This window comes from Zootoca vivipara, chromosome 13 (genome assembly GCF_963506605.1).
Source record: "Zootoca vivipara chromosome 13, rZooViv1.1, whole genome shotgun sequence".
In the NCBI taxonomy this organism is placed as follows: domain Eukaryota; kingdom Metazoa; phylum Chordata; class Lepidosauria; order Squamata; family Lacertidae; genus Zootoca; species Zootoca vivipara.
In genome coordinates, this window is record NC_083288.1 from 16,871,141 (window position 1) to 16,897,466 (window position 26,326).

At 47.5% G+C, this 26,326-nt stretch overlaps 2 protein-coding genes across 3 annotated transcripts in view; one reads left to right on the forward strand and one right to left on the reverse strand.

Annotated features, from left to right (window-relative positions):
- Positions 1–1,456: 1,456 nt before the first annotated feature.
- Positions 1,457–15,337, reverse strand: IRF3 (interferon regulatory factor 3). Of its 2 annotated transcripts, none has more exons than XM_035136507.2 (10): positions 15,034–15,337; positions 13,851–14,066; positions 9,975–10,149; positions 9,766–9,863; positions 9,560–9,602; positions 8,060–8,170; positions 7,295–7,411; positions 6,170–6,538; positions 5,126–5,244; positions 1,457–2,669 (listed from the first exon to the last, which is right to left on the reverse strand). In XM_035136507.2, the coding sequence occupies exons 2-10, from the start codon at positions 14,013–14,015 to the stop codon at positions 2,505–2,507; spliced, it is 1,362 nt and encodes a 453-aa protein (XP_034992398.2). In that variant the 5' UTR covers positions 14,016–14,066; positions 15,034–15,337; the 3' UTR covers positions 1,457–2,504. The 2 variants fall into 2 exon arrangements, with proteins under 2 accessions (XP_034992398.2, XP_034992397.2); XM_035136506.2 differs by having other exon boundaries at positions 13,851–14,023; positions 15,034–15,335.
- An 8,866-nt stretch (positions 15,338–24,203) lies between these two features.
- The window catches only part of LASP1 (LIM and SH3 protein 1), a 54,979-nt gene continuing 52,856 nt past the window's right edge, over positions 24,204–26,326 (forward strand). The window contains exon 1 of the mRNA XM_035134739.2: positions 24,204–24,592. Within this exon, the coding sequence (XP_034990630.1) occupies positions 24,524–24,592 (69 nt within the window). The 5' untranslated portion in view covers positions 24,204–24,523. The remainder of the gene's footprint in view (positions 24,593–26,326) is intronic.

The window sequence follows — 26,326 nt, forward strand, 5'->3', positions numbered from 1 at the left end:
TGTTGGTAGGGTGGGTGCTTCAGCTAACCCTAAAGGGGCTGACACCGGTTAGTGGGAAAGGTGCTATGATAAGAGAGCAAAAATGGGAAATGCTGTCGGGGACAGATGTGTCTGAATTCACACCCCTCGGGCACTCGGGACTCCAGCTCGGATCAGCTGCGGCACCTTCCCTGTAAGGGCGCAACACAAATGTTCGAGGCTTTTCAGTTTAGGAAAAAACGTAATCGGCTGGGGGTGCAGAGACCTAATAGAGGCTTACTGCGTCACGCATGTGGCAGAGAAAGCAGGTTGAAGTTTTTCTCCCACACAAAAGAGTAAAAGTTTTGGTCATCCAGTGAAACGAACTGGCAGGTTGCGTGAGAGCAGATGAGAGAAAGTGCCACACAGTGTATAATGATTCACTGCCACAAGATGAGACAGCCGCTGGCTTAGGTGGCTTTTAAAAGGGGGGGATTAGAAGGATCAGTCTGTCAATAGTAACTGGTCGTGATGCCTGTGTGGCGTTTCCAGGTTCAGAGGCAGGATTTCCCAGTACTAGTTGCTGGACCTCTGATCTGATCCTGCAGGGCTTTTCTAGCATTGATTCCTTCAACTCTTTGCTGCTCTTGCCTTCAAAATCATGGCAGGTTAGGGGTTGAAATGGTGTGTACATAGTCTTCTGAGTTTTATTTATGAAGTGCATAAAATTACTATGTACTGCACATTTTAGAAAGATCATTCGCAGGGTCACACTTTGAAATCGAACCTGCATCATTAGGAAGTGAAGGGAGGGAAGAAACAGAGGAAGCACTATACTGTATAGCCAAAACCTGTAATGGCCTGTTGAAAGGAAATGCAGCCCAGAATAAATTGGCTTTCTAAAAGACGAAATCAGAGAGGCAGAGGTAGGGAGTTCCATGCAGCGTTAGAAGCCAGTGGCCTGGCTCACACGTAATGCTGAGCCATGGTTTGCTCAGCATAATTAGTTTGAACATCCAAACCCAACCCAGCAGACTAACCATGGTTTGTTTTCTGGCAACCATAATGCAAAGCAATTGGGGGATTTTGTTGGCTTACAAACTGGTTTGTTCAAACTATGGTTTGGCATAATATCTGCACCCAGCAGCCTTAACTATGGTTTGTTTGGCTGCTCCACCCCAGATACTAGGCCAGCTATAGAAAAACAAGGCAAAAACAGCTGGAAAACAAGCCACACTTTGAAGAAACCAGTTGTTGCTTGTTTGCTTGTCTATTTGACTACTCTGTGCTTTTTGAACAAACCATGGTTTAGAGGCGTGTGAACACAACCAGAACAAACTACTGCAGGCAGGAGGAAAAGGGGAGGGGACATAACCAGAAGATGATATTTTTAATTAAATCTTGTTCTACTACAAGTACTCAGATCAATGAGTGGACTAAGGAGTGCATAACCAATGAAATCATGTTAGGAGAAAGGAATAAGACCAAGAGGAGGGAGGAGACTTTAAAATAAGTTTATAGATAACAAGATGATTACCAGAGCTGAGGACTGAAATAAGAAAAAGGGAAGGAGACCGATTAGAGCAAACGGGGTGAGAATTGGCAAAAAATTGCTACGGTCTTAGCACTGTCAAAAGAAAGGACTGGATACGTCTAATGGTTTTTAAGAAAAACAGCAAGCCTGCATCAGAATTACTGTGGATTAAAAAGTGAGGTTAAAAAAACACACACTAAGATTACAAACAAGAAGCAGTAAAAAGTAATGTTAAATATTAAGCATAATTGGGACACTCAGAGATGATAAATCCAGTTTTTGCCATTATTATTATTTCTTAAATTTATATACAGTGGTATCTCAGGTTACAGACGCTTCAGGTTACAGACTCCGCTAACCCAGAAATAGCACCTCAGGTTAAGAACTTTGCTCCAGGATGAGAACAGAAATTGCGCGGCAGCGGAAGGCCCCATTAGCTAAAGTGGTACCTCGGGTTAAGAACAGTTTCAGGTCAAGAATGGACCTCCAGAACTAATTAAGTTCTTAACCAGAGGTACCACTGTACCGGCTTTCACCTAAAGATCACAGGGTGGTTTACAACATAAAAACACACAGTGCGTAACATAATAAAGAAAAAAGCCTCACATTTTAAAAGCCAGAGTGTGTTTAACAGCCAAAGACCTAGTTAAAGAGGAGCGGTTTCACCATGTTCAGCTGCTGATTGTGGTTGTGACGCCTTCGACGAACCCAGCAAACGATATGGACAAGAACAGATGAAGCAATAAAACCAAACGAACCCACCCACCCCCCAAACTCTTGAATATTCTCTGCATACAAGGATGCTAATAGAAACCGACAGCGGCTGTAAGCTGTCTCAGTGGAAGGGTTTGTGCAAGTGAGCAGTGACCATCTCCACGAAAGGGAGATGCCAGCATGCCCCTTTCTCAGGAGTCTTGATTCTGCTGCAATAAGAGAAACACCAAAAGCTGTCTGAGGAAGAGGACCTAGTCTGCAGCTATCTCTGAAAGGAGGGGATAAAAGTTTTGTGCGGCTAATTAAACTGCATCTCCATCTTCTCTCCCCATTCTCTCAGTTGGTCCAGAAAGGATCCCTGCAGCGAATCCGATATCCTTAGGTCCCGCTCTGTTCCTTTTAATGATGAGGCCCCGTTGGACTGGCTCAACTCGTAGAAAGCTTCCAGCGTCTTAGGGATGACCTGTAAAAAAGGGAGGTGGGGAGAGAACGAGAGCAAAGCAGTTGCTGCTACTTGTGTTCCATTCATTTAGTTCAGGCATCCCCAAACTTCGGCCCTCCAGATGTTTTGGCCTACAACTCCCATGATCCCTAGCTAAGAGGACCAGTGGTCAGGGATGATGGGAAATGTAGTCCAAAACATCTGGAGAGCCGAAGTTTGGGGATGCCTGATTTAGTTCTTCCCTGGTACTTAACAGAACTGCCTACCATGTGTGGCAGGGCACAGACTATAGCATTTTCCCACTTTATCCCCAGGGCTACATAAAAGGAGGGAGGGCTGGGCTACCTTAGAGGGAACTGCGCTCTGCCCACAACAGTGAAACAGTCTTTGGCTACAGAGTTTTACTGGTCGGTGTGTGTGTGTGTGTAATCAGCTAAAGAAGTACCCACAGTTGATCAGGTATCCCAATTTTGCAAAAAGGTAAGTCCCTATGAAAGCTGTAGATGACACACCTATCTGTTGCAGGGGTGGGGGCCTGTGGTCCTTCACATGTTTGTTAGGACTCCAATTCCTTTTAAATATATATATATATATTTATTGGTTTTATAACAAATACAAAAAACAAGAAAAAACAAAAAACAAAGGAAAACAGAAAAAACATTTAACATTTCTCAAATATATTTCTTGCTCTGTCGACTTCCTCCTTCCCCCCCTTCCACGTTTCTATTTATGTCTATTATAGCACTCTCTACTTCTTAACCCATTTCTTCTTCTAGTATACTTATTATAAATATTTCCCTTGATCCATTTTAACCGCACCTTCCCAATATTTCACAATATCATTTGGATCTAGAAATCTTAATAATTATTTCACATTTAAACTTGTTCCCTTCTTACTAGATCTAAATGCTTCTTCAGCCTCTTTGTACTTCCACTTCCCTTATTATCTATTTTTGATCTTATAATTCTTTTCCAAATAAGTTCTTAAATTTTCTTCCAATCTTCTTCCACCGTCTCCTTTCCCTGTTCTCGGATTCTCCCAGTCAGTTCCATAAATTCTATCAGCTTCATCTGCCAGTCAGTTAGGACTCTTAATTCCAGTCCTCCCAAACCCCCAAGCTCGTTTGCATAGCATGGTAAGCCAAGATAGGGATTAGTGGGATTACAGGGCATTCGCAGCCACTATGTTCCTCCCTGATCTTTGCTGCCATGCCGTGCCAAATTTGGCTTGCCATGTCATCTGAACTGGGTATCATGATCAATCTTATCTCCCCCCTAACCATGAGCGATAGCCTTCTCTGATGTCTCTATCTTGCCCGTATCCATATTAAATCTACATGAGAGATGGAAGGTGGGTTTTCCCCCTTGGTGGCAGTAAGGCAGATGGTGAGCTATTTCATAGTGGCAAACAACATCTATGTTTTGTACAAATCCTAGAACACAACCATACTGCTACAGAAGTTTTAAACAGCAGTATACTTTAGACCTGCTATCAGCTATTTGGTTCTCCATTCACTGAATACTGGGCGCATCCAATTCTGGCAGCAGATTTTCTGCTTCCGTTTTCAAAGAATGACCAAGTTTCTAGGGCTCATTGTTTCAAAGGCCTGCCAGTATCCCAGTTCAGACTTTAAAGCCAGAGTAAACAATGTGGTGGGTGCCCTCCAATATTGTGGACTCTGCTTCCCATCAGTGCCAGCTAGCATGGCACAACGCTCAGGAATGATGTAGTCCCCAAAATCTGGAGGGCACCATGTTTGTTACCCCTACTTTAACACATCCTAATTGAGTGGCTTATTCAGAAAGATAAAATAGCTGCTTTGGGTACAGAGTGTAAGTAGCTATACGGTATTTAAGAGAGAGGATCTCACAGCAGATGGAAATGCATTTTATTATATGTGTGTTTAACAAATTTCTAGTCTGCTTAACAGTTTTAAACACATGAAAGGCATGGAGTTTGCCTATTGAAAGTTACATCAAACCTCAATATTACTTCAACTAGGAGATGTAAATATCACTGCTTTTACCCTTACCACTGAATAATCTTATTCTCTAGCTCAAGCATAAGGAGTCTGAGGCTTTGATTTCTAATATACTTACAAGAAGACGGAGCTGTTACTCAATTCAAGAAATCATGGTCGGTCAATCTTTACATAATCGCGCCCGAGTATAAGACAGTTGTAAAGATTTTCTTATGTGCTTTGCTTCAAAAATGATGCATGTGTCACCCTAGCCAATATCCTAATTATTTCCCTCTTCTCTCATACGCAATAAAGCAGGGAGGGGAAACCTATAGTCCTCCAGATGTTGCTGGACTACAATTCCTATCATCCCTGACCACTGGCCCTTGGTGCCTGCGGCTGATGGGGACTGTAGTCAAACAACATCTGGAGGTTCACAGCTTCTGAGCTGCAGAAAAGAGAGCAGCATATTGGACGGTGCCTAAGCAAAACATGGAAAGGGACAAAAGTACTTACTTCCACCATGAGCAGTTTTTTCTTCCAGGGCCGGCCGGTGTCTGGCCAATCTTCCCCAAAGCATAACCACAAGGTGTAATTAGGAGATCCCTGTCTGCCTTCCATATATCCAATCAGGTCTGGGGAAGCAGGGGGAGAAAGGGAGGAGAGCATTTCCTTCATAGTCTAAAGCCCTATCAGTTCCTCAACTGGTAGTTGCACGCTGATTACTATTTCTGTGGCCTTTAACTCGGCACGAGGGCTGTGGAGGGGCGTCAAATGTTGCCAACGTCCACCAAAAAGGCTGCACATTGGACCACCCTGGTAAACATGCTAAAATAGTACAGGGGAGAGGACAGCACCCTGCAGCCCATGTGCCATGGGGCTGAGGATGGGTTCATCCAGTGCCACTCTCGAAACACAACCCTGAAGGTAAGAACAGAACCACTGTAAAAAGGTAAAGGACTCCTGGACGGTTAAGTCCAGTCAAAGGCGACTATGGGGTTGTGGCGCTCATCTTGCCTTTCAGGCCGAGGGAGCCGGCGTTTGTCCGCAGACAGCTTTCCAAGTCATGTGGCTAGACTAGCATGACTAAACCGCTTCTGGCACAACAGGACACCATGACGGAAACGCGATTTACCTTCCTGCTGCAGTGGTACCTATTCATCTATTTGCACTGTCGTGCTTTCGAACTGCTAGGTTGGCAGGAGCTGGGACAGAGCAACGGGAGCTCACCCCGTCACGGGGATTCTGATCGGCAAGCCCAAGGGGCTCAGTGGTTTAGACCACAGCGCCACCCGCGTCCCAGAACCACTGTAATAAGTTGCTTTCGATGTTTTCCCCACTCCATCAGCCCAGGAGGACTAGGAGTCTGAACATCTGCGGAGCCACAGATTCCCCATCCCTGTCCTGAAGACACAACCATTTACTTGTATTTCAATTGGCATGTGAGTGTGTGCCTGTCCCTCTAGCAGTGGTGGAAAGAGAATCAAAACTTCTTGCAAAAGTTCTCTTAACAGGGTGAGCCCTTTAAGACATGGGGCAGGCAATATAACCCTTGTGTACCTTGCACAAACTGCTGCAGGTTGTAAATGGGACCCAACTGTTCCTTCAGTAGAACCCCGTGAGGCGTCTTGTCTTCAGGCATCTCCGACTGGCTCCAGGACACATGGCAATGGCCTCGGCGCATGCCACACAAAGCCATACCCTCGATACGGAGAAGCACCCCCGGAGCCACGCCTCGCAGAAGGCGCTGAGTGTAGGTCGCTTGCAGACTGTCCGTCAAGCAGGCTGGGTCGGGCAGGACCACGTCCGCCAAATCGGGGTAGCGGCCCTGGGAGCCTGGAGGCACAAAGCACAGGCCTCGCACGTTCGTGAAGATTTCGGCGAGGACCAGCCGACCCCGATAGTAGGCTCGGACCTCAAAATCTGACTCTGGGGAGGAGAGAGGAGGAAGGGATAGTTTGGGGAGCCAGGTGCAAAACCCACCCACTCTTCCTGTCTTCCAGCCTCTGCTGTTTCCCCAGGAGAAGCAGCCAGAATCATTCTGGAACGACCACTGAAAACTGAGAGCGGCAAATTGCCACTTAATTGCCAAACCTCTCTTCCAGAGAAACCTCCCATTCAATGTAACAGCACAGTCTTATATGCGAGTCCTCCAAAGTATGTGGCACTCCATTCACTCCCAGCTATGTGCAATGTGCTATGTGGTCTAAATAGCTCCCCACTCCTAAAATCCTCGCAACAGCCCTGTGAGGTTGGACACTTCCGCCCCAGGAAGGTCAAATTGGTACTGCCAACGCAGCAAAAAGAACATGGGAGGCAATGGCTTTGAGTTACAAGCTCAACCTGATTGGCGAAATGTATGAGCGCCACGGGTTTCCTTCATCGGTGGGAGACAGATGACGGCTGGTGGGTTAGCTCCATCTTCCAAGCTATTTTCACCGTGGTAAATATATATATTGAACGACAAGCCAACAGATTTCATTTTCACAACTTATCAGATGGTCCCCCCCCCCCGCCTGCCAATCATCTGGTGTCAAAGTTGGCCTAGGAGGCTGGGAATAAAAATCTGGCCCACCAAGCCAAAGGGAGTTCTCCACCTGCTACTTTTACACCCTGATTTCTGCTATTTAAAAGCACAGCAGTGCCAAGGGGACCAGATACTTCTTTTAGATCCAAGGAGCTCACCGAAAGTCTCGCTACTCAAGAGGTCCTGCAGAGGAGATGCTGCAGTTGCGGATGGAACTAGATTCAACTCGGGTGGGGGCAGGCTTCCACAGAAAGCGAGATTCTCTGCTCCTAGTGCTAAACATGGTTGGAGAGAAAAAGACAAAACAAGCACATGATACCCCCAACACAGACACACAAACAGAATTGAGAGAGAGGTAAAAAATAAAAATAAAAGGTAAAGGACCCCCGGACGGTTAAGTCCACTCAAAGGCGGCTATAGGGTTGTGGCGCTCATCTTGCTTTCAGGCCGAGGGAGCCGGCATTTGTCCGCAAACAGCTTTCCGGGTCATGTGGCCAGCAGGACGGAACCACTTCTGGCGCAACGGGACACCGTGATGGAAACCAGATCGCACGGACACCTTCCTGCCCCAGCGGTACTTATTTATCTACTTGCACTGGCATGCTTTCGAACTGCTAGGTTGGCAGAGAGAGGGAGCCTGACAACGCCACATGTGGGGATCTCTGGGAGAGGGGCCTAGTTTTCAGAACCTAAAGTAATTCCCGCCACTTTCATAACAAAAATCTACTAGATCGTTCCTAAGGAGATGGGAACTGTTTTTTTTTTTGTTGCTGTTCAGCAACTGGGAGTCGGAAAGCATTGCCGATCTACCACAAAGCACACGAAAGATCTACCTTTGGTTCCTCCCACACTAGATGAAAGGGGTAACGGTTGCAATCTCAGCTTGGCCCTGACAATATTTCCTCTAGATTCAAGAAGCTCACCAAACATATCAGCTCCCAGTATCTGATCCAGCTGTGGCTCTGCCATTGCAGGGAGATTCATATCCAAGCTGAATGGGGCCAGGCCTCCAGTGCAAGCTAGATTCTCTGCTCCTGGCAGCAAAAACAAAGTATTTCAGAAGAACAACAAAAAAAGAAAATGTGATACTCGGCAGGCGCACACAGAAAGAGGGGGATCTCTAGAATGAGCGCCTGAGAATGCCAAAATGCTGGAATCTCTGGGGCATTAGGAATGCCTGGTGCATTAGGGCAGAAGCTGCTAATGGTCAAAGGTTCTTTGGTTGTGGTTTTGGAGGGAATGGGGCAATATAGGGCTGGAATGCGGGACTCCTCTTTCCAGATCTGGAAAGAAAACAGATTCTAGGGCTGGGGTGGGAGGTGGAAAAGAGAATTTCATTCACTCTCAAGACTTTCTTCTCTACTGCTCTTTTTGTCTCATGCATGCCATATGATACATGGAGCACAGGCTCAGGACAGGTGAATCAAAAAGAAAAAAATGTATATGCACAAAACTATGCAGTTAAAACCAGGTTAAAATGGTATGTGAAACCCCTAATTACTTGACTACAGATTGGGGAACCAGTGGCCCTCTAGCAGTTATTGGACTCTAGCAGTTCCCATCAGCCCCTGCCAGCATGGCAATAGCTAAGCATGATGGTTGTTGTAGTCTAACAACCTTTGGAGGGGGGGGGTACAGCTTACCATTCCCAGCTCCATCCCACTGCTGACTCAAAAAGACAAAAAGTGTAACGCTGCTCAGCCCAAGATGGAATACAATCTTGCATGTTCTCTTTAATGCATGGTAGGCAAACCAAGGCCCGGGGGCCGGATCCAGCCCAATCGCCTTCTAAATCCGGCCCGTGGACGGTCCAGGAATCAGCGTGTTTTTACATGCGTAGAATGTGTCCTTTTATTGAAAAATACACCTCTGGGTTATTTGTGGGGCCTGCCTTGTGTTTTTACACGAGTAGAATGTGTGCTTTTATTTTAAATGGATCTCTGGGTTTTTTGTGGGGCTTAGGAATTCGTTCATTTTTTCCCCCTACAAAATATAGTCCGGCCCCCCACAAGGTCTGAGGGACAGTGGACCAGCCCCCCCTGCTGAAAAAGTTTGCTGACCCTGCTCTAATGATGGAGCTGTGTCAAAAGTTAATACGAGAGCAGCTGCAGAAGGGTGCCAGGGTGTTTTTTTGGCAGTGGGGGGGCACAACTTCCATGATGCATATGGTCACCTTCCCCCAAGATTCTCTGTTCAGATGTCTCCAAGAAAACTGAGCGTCTATATATAAAATGAGCAAAAGTAAGTAAACTGAGCTTGGTGGCCTGAGTGTTGAATGTGGCTTGATTTAGAATTTCCCCTTCATTTCGTCTCCATGTTTTTATTATATTTATTTATTTGATGCATTTATACCTCACCTATTTCCTGCAGCACCCGAACCAATCCCTTACTGGATCCCTTTCCAGTATGCTGCTATCACTCACCTTCTGACGGGCTGCAAAATTCCAGGGAACTCATCATATCGCCCTGAAGGACAGGATAGAAAAGGTTCACAGGCTGTTTTATTTCTCTTTCCCTGTCCTCCCCCCCCCCACTGGCTTCTCCCCTACAGGCTGCTCTGCTTCCTCTTTCCACTTCCCCACCCCATGGCTGCAGGGCCTGGGACAGGGAGGGAAGTAGAAGCACTGACCTGGGAAGAGGAGGAACTGTCTCCAGACTGTCCCGTGCTCCCAGACACGGTAGGCGAAATGTCACCGACTGCTGCCCCCTGGGCAGAGTCATTCAGATCTACAAGATTACAAACAGAGGAGATTCTCGGTCTGATCCATGGCTCCACCTCGCGTCTTTTGCCTAGTGATCCACATCGGAAGCCCTCCGTTTTCTGTCCGATCTACCTACTTGTGCCATGCAGGATTTCAAACACCTTGTGGGGGTCTTCGGAGTCTGTACTGTTATCCTGAAACATGCGGATCTCCTCCTTCCGGTTCAGGGCTGAGCGGAAGTTCCTTTTCCACTCGGAGGGCGTCCGCTGGTCAATGCCTGGGCGATAGCGGCCTCTGGCAATGGCCCAGTCCTGGAAAGAGAGCAGTTAGGTGCAGCACAGCAGATTTCTAAGCCCGCACAGCAGATTTCTAAGCCCAGCTATAGCACCCTGCTCACCACCACCCGTAAGACAGTCTATCTGAAAGGCACACGGTCAACTCTTTCCCTCCCTCCCTCAACCCTTGTGTCATCTTAACAGATGGATTTTGGTCAGCTGCCCCCAGGACACTTCCACCTGCCACAAAACTGGAGGTCCCTCCAGATTTTACTGCACATTCACGATGCTTTGTGCTCATGATGTGGTCGGGGAAGTCACACTGCTTCGTTTCCAATCGGTGGTTATCCCGTAATTTCCTGCTGAAATCCCGTAATGTTTTACACCACAAATTATTATTATTATTATTATTATTATTATTATTATTATTATTATTGATTGAATTTATATACAGCCCTTTACCTGGGGGTCTCAGGGCACTTCACAGAATAAAATCAAGATATAAAACCATGAAATACCTAATAAAAACAACAACAACCCAATAGCGCCCCCAAAAAACCACATTTTAAAAGGGCATAGGATGTAAATCAGATCAACTAAAGGCCTGGTTAAAATGGAATGTTTTTGCCTGGTGCCTAAAGGTGTGTCATGAAGGCACCAGGTGAACTTCCCTGGGGAGAGCATTGCACAGAGGGGGAGCTACTGCAGAGAAGGCCCCGTTCTCGTGTTGCCACCCTCCAGACCTCCCAGGGAGAGGGCACACGAAGGAGGGCCTCAGAAGATGATCTCAGGTACCGTGTTTCCCCTTTTTTAAGCCGTAGTCATAATATAAGCCATGGCAGGATTTTAAAGATTTTAAAAATATAAGACATACCCTGAAAATAAGACATAGGTCTACCTGCAGGTGCCCAGCAACGAAGGTGGGAACGGGACCGTTTAAGGGGTGTGTGTGTGTCAGGAAGTTCCATTTGGGGGGGGGGAGTTGGAGGGAGGGAGACGCCACTGACCGGGCTCGTTGCCTCTTTTTTTCACGTTGTTTGTTCCTGTAAAATGCCCGCAAGCCGGCTAAGGAGGAAAAAAGGGGAGAGGACTTGCACGTTTTCTCTCCCCGCCGACACCTTTTCCCTCTTTCTCCCCCCCCCACCACCCTGCGAAGCTTCCTCGATCCGGTGCTGGGCGCCGACCCGGCAGGCCGCTTCCTTGATCCGGCGGCCTGCCGGGTCGGCGCTGATCAGCGCTGCACGGAGCACTGGATCGAGGAGCTGGTCTGCAGAGTCAGCGCCCAGCAACGCCGTGCTGGATTGAGGAGGCGTTGCTCCGTGCGGCGTTGCCGGGCGCAGACTCTTCAGACCGGCTCCTCCATCCGGTGCTCTGCGCAGCGCTGATCAGTGCCGACCCGGCAGGCTGCCGGATCTAGGAAGCTGCCTGCCGGGTCGGCGCCCAGCACCAGATCGAGGAAGCTTCCCAGGGTGGTGGTTGGGGAGGGGAAAGAAAGAGGGAAAGGGTGTCGGCGGGGAGAGAAAACGTGCGAGTCCTCTCCCCTTTTTTCCTCCTTAGCCGGCTTGCGGGCATTTTACAGGAACAACGTGAAAAGAAGAGGCAACGAGCCTGGTCAGCGGCGTCTCCCTCCCTCCAACTCCCCCCCCAAATGGAACTTCCCGACACACCCCCTTTAAACTTTTGGCCAGAGGCATCCTCCATGCTGTGCGCCCTGAGCCAGTGGGACCCAGCTGCAGCAATGCTGGCCGCGGTAAGGAGGGGTACTTACAGTAATAATAATAATAAAGACACCCCCCCCCCCGAAAATAAGCCATAGGCTTATTTTCTTGAGTAAAATCAATATAAGACGGTGTCTTAAAATGTGGGAAACACGGGTAGGTTCGTATGGAAAGAGGCGGTCCTTGAGGCATTGCGGTCCTGAGCTGTTTAAGGCTTTATAGGTCAAAACACTGTCCAACACTGGTTGGACAGTGTTCTCGAAGCTACGAACATGAGTTTGACCAAACTGCGGGAGGCAGTGCAAGACAGGAGTGCCTGGCGTGCTATGGTCCATGGGGTCACGAAGAGTCGGACACGACTAAACGACTAAACAACAACAGGTCAAAAGCAGCACTTTGAATTGTGCTCAGAAACTAATTGGTAGCCAGTGCAGTCGGACCAGGATCAGTGTAATATGCTCAAACCTGGCCGCTGAATTCTGCACTAGCTGAAGTTTCCGAACCGTCTTCAGAGGCAGCCCTACGTATAACATGTTGCAGTAATCTAACCTAGAGTTTAGCAGAGCATAGACAACAGTAGTTAGGCTATCCCTGTCCAGATAGGGGAGTAGCAGGGCCACCAGCCGAAGCCGATGGAAGGCACTCCAGGCCACTGAGGCAGCCTGAGCCTTGAGCGACAGCAAAGGATCCAGGAGTACCTCCAAGCTACGAACCTGCTCCTTCAGAGGAAACGTAACCCCATCAAATGCCCCAGCGCTGTGTTCCGTTCTGAGTGCCACAATTTAAGAAGGGTATTGGTAAGTTGGAATATTTGCAGAGGAGGGTGACAGATATGATAAAGGGTCGAAAGCATAAGCACGACCCAATCACAAAATATTCTAAAAGTGAATCTTGGGAGGGATACGAATGCCCTGTGGGATCCAATATCCTATCTCTGTTTGTGGATGGTGCAAGGCAGAGGGGAAGCCAACACAAGATCATTGGGGAAGGAAGGGCAGAGACCTTGACACAAGCTAGCGCCTGCTGCTTCGTTCAGTAAATAATAGTAATAATTTGGGTTACAGGTAGGTAGCCGTGTTGGTCTGAGTCGAAGCAAAATAAAAAAATTCCTTCAGTAGCACCTTAAAGACCAACTAAGTTTTTATTTTGGTATGAGCTTTCGTGTAAATGCACACTTCGTCAGATACACTAGAAACAGAATCCACCAGACCCTTAAGTATATTCAGAGGTTGGGGGGTGGGGGTGATGGGAATGGGTGATGGGCTGATGGGAGTGGTAAACCTGTAGATGGCTGTTAACGACTGTTGATGACTGCAATTGGTCCGGGGGGGGGGGGGGAGCAAGGGCTGAGGCACTAAAGAAAGTTTGATCATGCATAATGAGATAAGAATCCAATTATCCAATCCAATTATCCAATCCACCTGGGATGAATAAAGACATTGGAGTCTTATCTCATTATGCATGATCAAACTTTCTTTAGCGCCTCAGCCCTTGCTTTCCTCCCCCCAGGACCAATTGCAGTCATCAACAGTCGTTAACAGCCATCTACAGGTTTACCACTCCCATCAGCCCATCACCCATTCCCATCACTCCCACCCTCTGAATATACTTAAGGGTCTGGTGGATTCTGTTTCAGTGTATCTGACGAAGTGTGCATGCACACGAAAGCTCATACCAAAATAAAAACTTAGTTGGTCTTTAAGGTGCTACTGAAGGAATTTTTTTATTTAGTAATAATTTGCTTTGCTCTCCCTTGAACCCCATTCATTCCACCCACCTCCCACAGCTATTTCAGAACGTTACAGTTGAAACACGAAGGAAACCTCTTCCCCGGCTTCCCCCAACCTGGCGCCCCGAAGACATTTTGAACTACAACTCCCAGCAGCCCAACCAGCACGGCTTGGGACGATGGGAGTTGTAGTTCAAAACAGCTGGAGGGCATCAGGTTGAGGAAGGATGCCTGCCGGGGCAGTGGAAAGCCATGTGGCACACCCCCTGAAGGAAACACTACAAGATTACCTCAAAGAGCTGGAAATCCTCGCAGCAAATACTCTGCCGTGAGCCATGTTTCCACGGCACTCGGAACAGGGTCCGTTCTGGGTTCTGCCATGACAGCCCCGGGTACCGCCGGGCGTCCAACTGTTCCATTAGCCAGGGCACGATGAGAGGTCTCTGAGTACCCATGGGGGAAACTGTGGGAGCAGGAGAGTAAAGGGGAGGATGTCACAATGAAACCTGATGGGGAGAAAGAAGGGGAGTGGCAGGATAATGAATCACTGTAACACAGCTGCAAGGCTGTGGGGGAGAGAAAAGCTGTGTGTGTGTGTGTGTGTGTGTGTGTGTGTGTGAGAGAGAGAGAGAGAGAGAGAGAGAGAGAGAGAGATTGTTTGGATGCTTTAGCAGGGGACCCCAAACTTGAGTTTGCAGACCAAAGTGAGCTTCACTCAGGTGGTAGTGCCTGCAAAAACACAATTAAAAACCATACAGCGCCTAGCACTGCATACAGGCAAGAAAATCATTAAGTGGTTCGCCAAGTCCCTTGTTCAAGTGGTCGCGTGGGGAGTTTGGAGACCACTATCTTAGAGATGGAGAGCGTTATGTATGGCTGACAGCGATTGCGTGTCTGTGTGTGTTTGAGAGAGACGGAGAAAGACAGCACGTTACTTTGATCCTTGATCTTTTTAGAGGCCTTTTCATAGTGCTTTCGATCTTCGGGAACACAAAGAGCCCCTGCTGGATCAGGCCAGAAACAAACCCATCCACGCCTCCTCCCAGGAGTCCGGAGCTGGATTAAGCTAAAGATCCCTTCATTGCAGGGGGTTGGACTAGATGACCCTCGTGGTCCCAAGCCTACAAATTCTATGATTCTATAAACAAGAAGGAAGACCGCAAAAGCCCCGCGCAACGGGCCTGTTTGCATGGTTTGGCTGTAACCCAATAATATAGCAACTAAGAGGCCGGTCCCACCGAAACCGGCGTTGCTGAATTCCGTGCAGTGCACCCATGCATTTACTTCCGAGTAAACGCGCCTCAACGGGGCTTGAGCTGCCGTTTCGGGATCCCTGCGAAACAAACGGGGATGCGGCTAGGCCAGCTTGAAAAGTCTCCCGCTTGGGATCTGGAATGCGGAAGTCCAGGAAGGATCTCCATTCGGAGTGCGGGGTAGGGAGCCCCTCGTTGCACCCCGCAACCAAGCACCCACCTGTCAGGATCGCTTTTGTTCCAAGACCCGCGTCCAAACTAGTTCCTCCTCTCCTGCGAGCCGCAAAACAGAGCCTCTTCACCCTTCTCCGCGGTGCCACGTGATTGCGAAAGTTGCTTTCGGTTTTCAGTCTTGAGAGGCATTTTCGCCTGATTCCCCTCCTCCCTCGGCGGCGGGCAGGAAAGAGGGGATTTTCTTGCGGGGTTCCTGCGGTTTTGATTCGTTTTAAAAGAGAGAAAACGCCTCAGGTGCGGGATAGGTTTTAATAGGAGAGGATATATTAATTATAGTCTATCATTCCCTCCAGGCCATAGCTGTCAAGTTTTCCCTTTTCTCGCGAGGAAGCCTATTCAGCATAAGGGAATTCCCTTTAAAAAAGGGAGAACTTGACAGCTATGCGCCAGGCTCACACGTGTGTGACAAGTTGTAATAATAATAATAATAATAATAATAATAATAATAATAATAATAATAATAATAATAATAATTTATTTATACCCCGCCCATCTGGCTGGGTTTCCCCAGCCACTCTGGGCGGCTTCCAACAGAAAAATAAAACACAGTAATCTATTAAACATTAAAAGCCTCCCTGAACAGAGTTCCAAAGTCCCGCCCCGGCAGCAAAATTAAAAGCACAGGAATTAGGTTTTTGATCAAGTCCAGAAGCAATCTAGCTTCCTCCTCCTCACCCCGCTTTAGGCTCAGACAACAACTTCAAAAATCTCTACAAAATACAGAATCTGTATTCCTATACAGTACTGAGCCCATAACCTTTGTGGGATGGGTTTTAATGGGCAGGAGAGAATATATTAAATGCAATTTATCCCTCCAACCCATTTAAAACCCATCCTGCATCAGGAATTGAGATGGTTTTGGTTGTCATTATGCCCCCCGTTTTTTTGTACATGGTGACAATTCCAAAGCTATGGATGCGTTCCTCTGCTGCATTGTGTGTGTGCATTACTGTATTTATCGAAAAAAAAACGTTTTATCCTGCTCTAGCTGCAGGAGGAGCTCCCAGAGCAGCTTGCAAATATCTGTGATTTACCTCTCTGAACATATGAGAATATTCCTGGTGCAAGATTATCCCTGGTTGGAGAAGATCTGTATATACAGGTGTCCAACCACCTTCACCTAAAAGGTATGGTTTAAGACAGATGATACTTACAATATATCTTTCAAACCAGAAGGCAACTTATTTTGTTTATTTATTTAAATTATTCTTATTTCGCCTTTCAGCCAGAAAAGGGTCCCACAGTGACTAACCACTAAAAAAAGGACAGCCCCTGTATTTGTTGTTGTTGTTTAGTCGTGTCCGACTCTTTGTGACCCCATGGACCAGAGCACGCCAGGCACTCCTGTCTTGCACTGCCTCCCACAGTTTGGTCAAACTCATGTTGGTAGCTTCGAGAACACTGTCCAACCATCTCGTCCTCTGTCGTCCCCTTCTCCTTATGCTCTCCATCTTTCGCAACATCAGGGTCTTTTCCAGGGAGTCTTCTCTTCTCATGAGGTGGCCAAAGTATTGGAGCCTCAGCTTCAGGATCTGTCCTTCCAGTGAGCACTCAGGGCTGATTTCCTTCACAATGGATAGGTTTGATCTTCTTGCAGTCCATGGGACTCTCCAGAGTCTCCTCCAGCACCATAATTCAAAAGCATCAATTCTTCAGCGATCAGCCTTCTTTATGGTCCAGCTCTCACTTCCATACATCACTACTGGGAAAACCATAGCTTTAACTATAGAGACCTTTGTTGGCAAGGTGATGTCTCTGCTTTTTAAGATGCTGTCTAGGCTTGTCATTGCTTTTCTCCCAAGAAGCAGGCGTCTTTTAATTTCGTGACTGCTGTCACCAGGGCCAGCTCTAGGGGAAGGCTGGGTGGCGCGGGGCGCCAGGGGGGCGCTGCGCCCACCCACCAGCTGCTGCAATAAACAGGACGGGGCGGGGGCACCGGAGCGATCTCTGCACCATGGCACCCGGGCGCCCGTCATGCTTAAGACGGCCCTGGCTGTCACCATCTGCAGTGATCATGGAACCCAAGAAAGCAAAATCTCTCTCTGCCTCCATTTCTTCCCCTTCTATTTGCCAGGAGGTGAGGGGACCAGTGGCCATGATCTTGGTTTTTTTGATGTTGAGCTTCAGACCATATTTTGCGCTCTCCTCTTTCACCCTCATTAAAAGGTTCTTTAATTCCTCCTCACTTTCTGCCATCAAGGTTGTGTCATCAGCATATCTGAGGTTGTTGATATTTCTTCCGGCAATCTTAATTCTGGCTTGGGATTCATCCAGTCCAGCCTTTCGCATGATGAATTCTGCATATCAGTTAAATAGGCAGGGAGACAATATACAGCCCCTGTATACTTTGCCACATAGTACATACCGGTAGCTTGTCATATTCCATCCTACATTTCTGGAGGAACTTCAAATTGAAACTCCAGCACGAAACTGCAAAATTACAAGTCCAGCTCCTCAATAAGTTGAATAATTTAGATCTGAATACAGACCATGTTTTTTTGTTCCACTGAATTTACTCAGCAGTGCTGATTGTTTTAACACCAATTTCTGTTTTGAAACGTTGTGTTCGTTTTGCATACATTTAAGCTCTGAATTGTAAATGGCAATACTTTTTATTGACATTTGTAAAGTAGTTTATGCCATAAGAGTTTTGTTGAGGCTTTAAGGATCTGCAAGTCTCGGGTTGATTTTTGCAATAATATACCGGTATTTAACCTAAAGAGCAAATGCCGAGGTTTATTAAATCGACAGAGGACAGATTATTAAAGTGATCTCATCTGGAATACTGCATTCAATTCTGAGTGCAACACTTTAAGGATGTAGACAACTTAGAGAATGTGGTCGGAAGCACACAACACACACACTGTTAGGAAAGGGTGCAGAAAAACTGGGTACATTTGGTCTGGAGCAGAGAATGGCTGGCACATAGAATAAGTCAAAGACCTGTACTCTGCTGACCCAGGAAGGAGCACTTACTCTAATAGGCTTAAGTTACAGGAGGGTGGATTTTGGTTGACCCTTTGGGGAAACTGATTGTGCACCTCATAGGTCAAGTCTGCATATGTTCAGCAAGGTTACAGACATTCCTCGCCCCCACTCACAGGGCAGTGGGAGATGCAACAGCAGGGGGTAGGGGTGCACCCCAAATCTCCCTCTCAATGTGATTGTGTGGAAGACACTAAGGGGGAAAGGCTTCAGACTCTTAGGAAAGAACGTGGGAAGCTACCGTACCTTCTACCAAAGTCAGATCATCAGTCCATCTGACAGGGAGCAGCTTCTCCAGGATTTAAGACAGGGCTATCTCCCAACCTCAGGGACCTTCTGCATGTATATCAAGCAGCTGCTCTACCACTGAGCCACAACTCTCCTCAAACTTTTAAATGTTGAAGGGTATGTAGACACATTTGCACTCTGCACTGAGCAATAAGAGCGAGAACTGCAATAAGCTCTGTTCAGTTTTCTGGGAACCTTAACTTCCATGAGATTTATTTAATTCTATGGATTCTCCTTCCCTGTTGTTTTGCTATGCCCTGTCATTCTAATGAAATTAGAATTTCCTCCTTCAAGTCTGCTGACAATACACGAAAGTGCCCGGCTGGGTCATTGTGCTGACAGAACAGGAAACTGTTTGCCCTTGCTCCACTCTGTGCCTTGTTTCCAGAGATAGGCAAATATCTGTTCTTTTAAAATGGACGGGGGTGGGAGGGGACAGTCTGAATAGCCAGAAGAAGGGCCACGGTAAAGCAGAAAGCGGGCATCAGAAACCAGAAGCAGTTTTGATCCAGTGACCTCTGGGCTGGGAGAATAACACAGTTGCACTGTCCCACTCTTGGCAGAGTAGTAGTTCAGCTTTTTTCTTGATGGAGCTGTTGCCCTGGGCACTCTTAGGGCACAAGCAATGACCCAGAGAAGCAGGCTGCTGTCAACAGCACAGTAGCTAGTATTATGGCATTTGTTCTCAGAGCAGAAAACCCCATTGTTGTTTTTGTCCTGTTGTCAGGGGTAGGTCTGCTAAGCAGCTCTTGATTCTAAGAGGGCAGGAATCTGTTATGGGAAGCGGAATCCTTTACCCTTTCCCACCTTTTGCCTAAAAAACAAACAAAAACAAACAGAGCCAGTGTGGTGTAAAGTGTCAATCTAGGGTTTGAGAGATGGGGGTTCAAATCCCTGTTCAGCCATGACCTTCGGCCAATCGCAGTCTCTCAGCATAGCCAACTTTGTAGGGTTTTTGTGAGGGTTAGATGGAGAAAGGGAGAAAACATGTGTGCTGCTTTGAGCTCCTGGGAGGAAAGTTGGTATATAAATGTAAGAGAATAAATAAATTACAAAGAACACTAAGCTTGTATGAACAGAAGCAAAATACCCATCCTACTAATAAATAAGTTGTTGGCTGGATAGCAGATAAGCAGTTTTATGGAGATGTGGTTCAGAGTATACCACTAGAGCCAAAAGATTGTGGGTACACCCATATTACTCTCTCTCTCTCTCTCTCTCTCTCTCTCTCTCTCTCTCTCTCTCTCTCTCTCTCTCTTTGTGTGTGTGCATGTCTTGAAAACAGTTCAAAATTGGAACTGAGAACAGAGGGAACTGCTTCTGTAAAACACATAAAGGAGAGGAAGTCCCCAAACACCCACCCCTGAAATTTCAGCAGCAGATACAACCTACGCATTTCCAAGCTTTTCTCTACTGTCGTGAGGTCTAGAAACTTTGCCTTAAATGAAAAGTTACATTCTTTGTTTTCTGATACCTGTTGAAGGTGCAAAGACGCAGCACTGAGTGAATAGCCATTATGATGGGGAACAGATGTAGGGATCTAAGCATATTACTGTTAGTGGCAGGTAAAACCACACTAGCCAAATCCCTTCCTGCCATACAGCTGTTAAATACCCAGAAACACACCTTAAGGCTACAGTGATATCATGCACACTTATTTGAGAGTAAACAACATTAAAGCCACTGAATCTAGTGCAGTAGATAGCATGTGAGACTAGAATTGGGAAACCCCAGGTACAAATCCCTGTTTAGCCATGAAGCTCACTGGGTGATCCTGGGTCATGTGCTATCTCTTGGCCAAACCTACACCATAGGTTTGTTTTGAGAGTAAATGGTGGGAATAACCATGTGTACTGCGTTGAACTCCTTAAGAGGGGGTGGAATATAAATTTAAATGTAAGGAATAATAGTAAACACACACAGGACTGTACTGTAAGACTGGGAAACCTAGGTCTGTTTGGAGACTGGGGATCGAAGCAGCACAAAATGATCTGACAAAGCAGATGCCTTCCTTCTTCAGGAAATACTTCTATTATTTGTTTTTATGTGTAAAAACAGTACTGTATGTTGTTGCTACTAAAGAGGTTTCACAACCACAGATATTTCTTTTGACGTTACCAAGATATAACACCAGAGGGTGCTAATGTCCAACATTTGCTGATGGCATCATATGTTTTGTATTATTGATTGTAAATTGTTCGGTGGTTTAATTTCTTTAAGCAAAAAAAACCCAAGATGGATCCAGTACACAACCAACTGGCTAGAGAATCTTCCTAACAGTCTTTTTCCATTTGTGATTCCAGGCGTCTATGCTTTCATGTCAAGAGGCACTGAAGTGGATTTGGAAACACTTGCACAATAAAACTAGACTGGAACTCAGGGCCAACCTAGTTATAGCTTGGCTCCAGATCTGTGCTTCTAAGTGCAAGTTTTATTGAACACAAATTGTCACTGCAGGATCCCCAATTCATACCCTAATGAGGAAATCTAACATAGAAGGCTTGTTTCAAGCCTAATAATGGATGTGTGATGTGGTCATTTACAGGGGAGGAGGCATAGATGGGAAGAGGTTAATCATCTCCATGTACTGAGATTCCTGGAATATGCCCCCTACCTACCATAATTAGGCTGGATTTTTTTTCTTTTGGAGCCAACCTTCTACTGAAGTCTTGGTTTCTGCAGTAGGTGAAGACAGCCAGTTCAATTCACGGTTGCTCACATTAGTGTTTACAGCCCTAAATGACTTAAGACCACAAATTTCTGGAAGACTGCTTCCCTAAAGATCCTCTTCAGTGCTAAGATTGGCAGATGGGAACCTCTTGATAGCTCCACTGCCCTAGGACTTTTGGGGTGGGATGGGTAACCTAGAAGATGGTTCTGTATCAGTTCCTAAGTTGTAAAATTCCTTCCCTACAGAGGTACATCTGGCACATTTATGAATAGCCCCTAAAGAACTACCTCTTAACTCTGACCTTTGACAGCTGAGATATATTGATAGGACCCTCCTCTTATTTCTCTGCTGTGAACTGTTTTAACTGATTTTAATACAGTTTCATTATATTATTGTAACCCACCCTGGAACCCTTATGGTGAAGAATCCCCTATGAGGAAAGTTGGCAGCATTTGGGGCTTTATAGTTCATAGAAATTTATAAATCGATGCATGGCATGGAAAAAGCAGGTGGAGAAAAGTTTTTCTCCCTCTCTCATAAAACTAGAACTCACGGACATCCAAGGAAGGTGAGCGTTGGAAGATTCGTGACAGATAAATAAAGTACTTCTTTATGCACCAAATAATTAAATGATGGAGCTTGCTCCTGCAGCAGGCAGTGATGGCTACCAACTTAAGATGGCTTTAAAAGAGGGCTAGACAAACTCATGGAGGAAAAGGCTATCAATAGCTGCTAGTCATGATGGCCCTGCTCTGCCTCTAAGGTCAGAGGCAGTACTCCTCTGAACAGCAGTTGCTGGAAACCACAGGAGGGGAGTGTGTTCTTGTGCTTGGGTCCTGCTGACTGGTTTCCCACAGGTATCTGGCTGGCCACTATGAGAACAGGATGCTGGACTGGATGGGTCATTGGCAGGACTCTTCTTGCGTTCTTAAGAGTAAAAGGAAATGGAATAAATAAATACACCCCTTCATCCTAGGTTTAGCCAATGGTTTCCCCTGTACTTTTTTTGTACATCTTTTGTACATTTTTAATTACCGTATATTGAAATTTAATGTTTTGTTTTTAGTTGCCTTGGACACCTAGTGTAGATAAACCTTTAAACCCATTAATAATTAAACTATGTGGAGCAGTGGCGCTTTCAAGAGATACTGATAGGACAGGAAAAGGGGAGATAAAGGATTTGCAAACCCCGTATATTGGAACACTGGTGACAGACAGAAAGTTCAACACTAAATTTAAAAATTGCAAAAGACATCCCAACTGTACTGAAAAGACATGATTCGTTTATTAGAGAATTGTAGAACAGGAGGCTCACTTTTCTGGGCTTGTCCTGCCTGTTTTTCTTGCTCTGTGGTTCCTCCTTCCCCAGCAAAACTATGAATCCCACAAGTAAGAAGGGGCAGTCTGGGTGCTAGAAGCATAGCTGTCAGCTTTCGGATTTGAAAATAAGGGATCAGCAGCCTCACCTGTCCACTTTCAGATTTGCCCCTAGGTGTTGGGAGATATATTTACCAAGCAGGGAAAGCAGCACATCTCTGCCAGCCCCATATCTGATGTCGGGCCATAGGCTCCTCACCTCTGATCTAAAAGGATTTCAGGAGTGGGAAAGCCCGCAGGCTCAGACCATGGAGAGTCACAGCAGACAACACTGTCGTCATCATCATCATCATCTTATTTATACCCAGCCACTCTGGGTGGCTTACAGCAAATCTAAAAACATAATAAAAACATCAAGCCTAAAAAAAAACCCCTATACAGTGCAGCCTTCAGATGTCTTCTAAAGGTTGTATGGTTACTTATTTCCTTGACATCTGATGGGAGGGTGTTCCATAGGAAAGGAGCCACTACCAAGAAGGCCCTCTGCCTGATTCCCTGTAACTTCACTTCTCGCAGGGAGGGAACCGCCAGAAGATGCTTGGAGCTGGACCTCAAGTGTCTGGACTGGATAATGGGAGTGGAGACGCTCCTTCAGGTATCTTTCTTCTTTGACGATCACTCGTAGCCGAGTAAAATTGTCTTCCATAAACACAATATAATTTAAGTATACTGGGCCGTGGACATGTGCCAGCCTTGAGAAATACAGACTGCACTGGCAACATTTCTTGCATTTCCAGAAAGCGGCACAACAGGCAGGCATTCAACAGGTGCAGACTTTTCTACTGCTTACTTGTTAACGTTTCGGCATTTTGTACCCCCCTGTTCAGCGCATTCCCAGGGCAGCTTACTGAACAAGTCTCGAATAAAATGACCTAGTCAAACATAGCAGTTCTTCTCTTCTTCTTTCTCCCCTTTTAAAAGCCCTGGGCAGACAGCAGCAACTCAAGACGACAGGGTGGTGCCTTTACTAGAAGAGGCGGCCATTTCAACAGGTATAGCATGTCCCGCAAAGTAACACCTGCTGGAAATTCATCTCCGACCTCCTCCTCCAGGGGAGGAAAGTGAGAAAGGTAGAGATCGATGTCGTGAAGGCCGCCAGGGAAAAGAGGCGCGGTGGTGGTGGTGGGAAGCAGAGAGCGGGCCATTATTTCAAAAACGCTGCTGCCACGACAGAGAAACAAACGCCCGACTCCGCCTGAGGGCATCTGTTTGGCGGTATTTCACCTTTTACAGCCTAACCCTAGGCATATTTTACTCGGGAGTAAACCCGCACTGCGCACATTGGGCGGCGGCGGCGGCGGCGGCGGCAGAGGGTCGGGACGACCACAGCCCCCGCCCGACCTTTTGACAGGCACTACAATACATCCTAGGCCATATCTCCCCAGGAGCCATGAGGTCCGCGCAGCTTACTGGCGGCGGCGGCGGCGGCGGCAAAGAGGAAGAAGATACGACTCAATAAAGTCCTGACGACGACATGGAATTAAGATTTAATTCTCCAAAGAGCCCGGCTGTGGTGGGGAACCATAAGGAGATGGGGGGGGGGAGAGAGAGAGACACCACCGTCATCCCCGCCGCCGCCACCCCCACATAAGCCTCTGACAGACATTAGCCTCCTTTTCGGGTTATTCCTCTCTCTTGCGACTCGCCGCCTGCCCGCCTTTTTTTTTGGTTCGTTTAGTCTGGCCGTTGCTTCAGGCCACTCACGCACGCACGCACGCGCCGCAACCCCGCGCGCCATTCCCTCGCCCCCCCCCCCACGGTTGGCTGGCGCGCGCGCGCGCGACGAAGGCGGAGGCGCGTGAGGGAGCGACTGACTGACTGGGCTGGCTGGCCGCGCCCCTCCCCTCAGTCGTTTCCAGCCGTTGCCGAGGCGGCTTCTTTCCTTCCTCTCTCTCTCTCTCTCTCTCTTTTTCCCTCACGCCCTCTTCCTCTTCCTCCTCCCGCTCGCTTCTGCGTTACAAGCCTCGCCACGGGCGCAGTTTTCCAGGCAGCCGGGGCCAACTCCCACCGCTGCCTTCCGCTGGGGTCTCTTTCCCCTCACCCTATTTTTTTTTTCTTGGTTCCCTCCCTCCTCCCCTTCCTCACACGCGCAGGCATTTCTCTCCCCTCCCTCCACACACACACACACGCTTTCCTCCTCCTTGCCTCGGCCGCCATGAACCCCAGCTGTGCCCGCTGCGGCAAGATCGTGTACCCGACCGAGAAGGTGAACTGCCTCGACAAGGTGGGTGCTGCTGCCGGGTGAGGAGAGGGCGGCGGCGGCGGCGACCGTTGAGCGGGCGGGGCTGCGAATAAGCGGAGGGGCTAAGGGCAAACTGAACTGGGGTTGTGGGTTTCCTCCCCCCCACACACACTTGCGTTTGTGGGGCGGACTTGGGGGGTTGAAATCAGGCTCTTGGGGCGTGTCTCAAGCTGAGCTGGGGAAGGGGAGAACAGGAGCCGTGTGGAAACAGGGAGGGTGGGAGAGGTGGGTGAGGTGGAAGAGGGGAAACGACCCCAGCAAAAAAAGAGAGGGGGAGGGTGGGCTCTAGGGGTGTGGTGGGTCGCGTGGAGCCTGTAGGTGTATGCCAGTGAGTGTAGAGGTCTCTTGGGGAAGACGGTCGAGTGGGCAGTCCCCGAAGTGAGGAATTGGTGGGAGGGGAGAGTGTATGGTCTTGGGGGGGGGGCGGGAGGAGGGTGTAAGCCGCAAAAGGAAGGGGGGCGGTTTATGAATGGCTAGAGCGGAGGGGGGGGTCAGAGGGGTTGGGAATGGGAGACTAAGGGGCTGAATAAAAAGGGAGAAGGTGGGGGGGGAAGAGTTGCTATTTGGCGGGTGGAGGGTTGGTGATTGGAGTGTAGGCCAAAGGGCATGGTAGATAAGCAGAGAGCCTGGAGGAAAGGGGGTATGTGTGTATACAGTATATGTACTGTATGTATGTACCGTAATGCACGCACACACACACACACCCAACCCAGGAAGGTGGCAATAACAGGTTGTTCACTGAAAGGAACGAGTGCAGGGATTTTCCCCTGGCTTAGGGATCAGATCCCCTTCTCTTCCCTCCTCCCCACCCATCCCGAGAATGAGTTTCTTGGCTGGTGAATTGGAGGAGGTTTTCTGTAGATGCCCAGAGGGTGCTAGTAATGACAAGGAGGCAAATTTGAAAGGTGTTGAGGAGGATATAAAAGGTATTTGAAAGTGTGGTGTATTGCCTGCAAGGTGTGATGAGGAGCAGCCTGGTTTTAGCAGCTGCTAAAATTCAAATGTTTTATGCCATGGGGTGCGCAGTAGTAATGGAATGCAGCTTTGCAGGGAGGCGGTATGGGGAATGTTTAAGGAGGGCTGTGATCTGTGGCAGCAGATCCTCCCCCCCCCCTTTGCTGGTCGTAGACAAAGCTTGAAATATCTTGAGGAATGCAGAGATTTGGTCAGATATGGTGGTTAAGATATAGTTTGGGAGTGATTAGGTATGTGTGTGAGAGTGTATGTGTGTACACAAGAGAGCAAGTAAGTCAGGCATCCCCAAACTGCGGCCCTCCAGATGTTTTGGCCTACAACTCCCATGATCCCTAGCTATCAGGGCCAGTGGTCAGGGATGATGGGAATTGTAGTCCAAAACATCTGGAGGGCCGAAGTTTGGGGATGCCTGAAGTAAGTAGTCTCACTCCTGGTCTTGGTAGGTTTGACAGCTCCATTTCCTAAAACAATGGAATAAAACACTGGATATTTGGATACCAGTAGATAGCTTGAATCACAACAGTGTGCCTTTTGAGAAAGAATCTGGCTTTAGGGGACACATATGGGAAAAGGCAAAGAACATGTGCTGTCAACACAGCAAATCACCAAAGGAGATGCGTTCTTAGATCATTCATCTGGCACTCTCTTAGAACACTTTCCTCCCTATCAGTAGTGACTGTTAGTACAGTACAGTACTTCCCAAGCCCTCTCCCTCAAATACTACCGGTACAATCTTCCCCT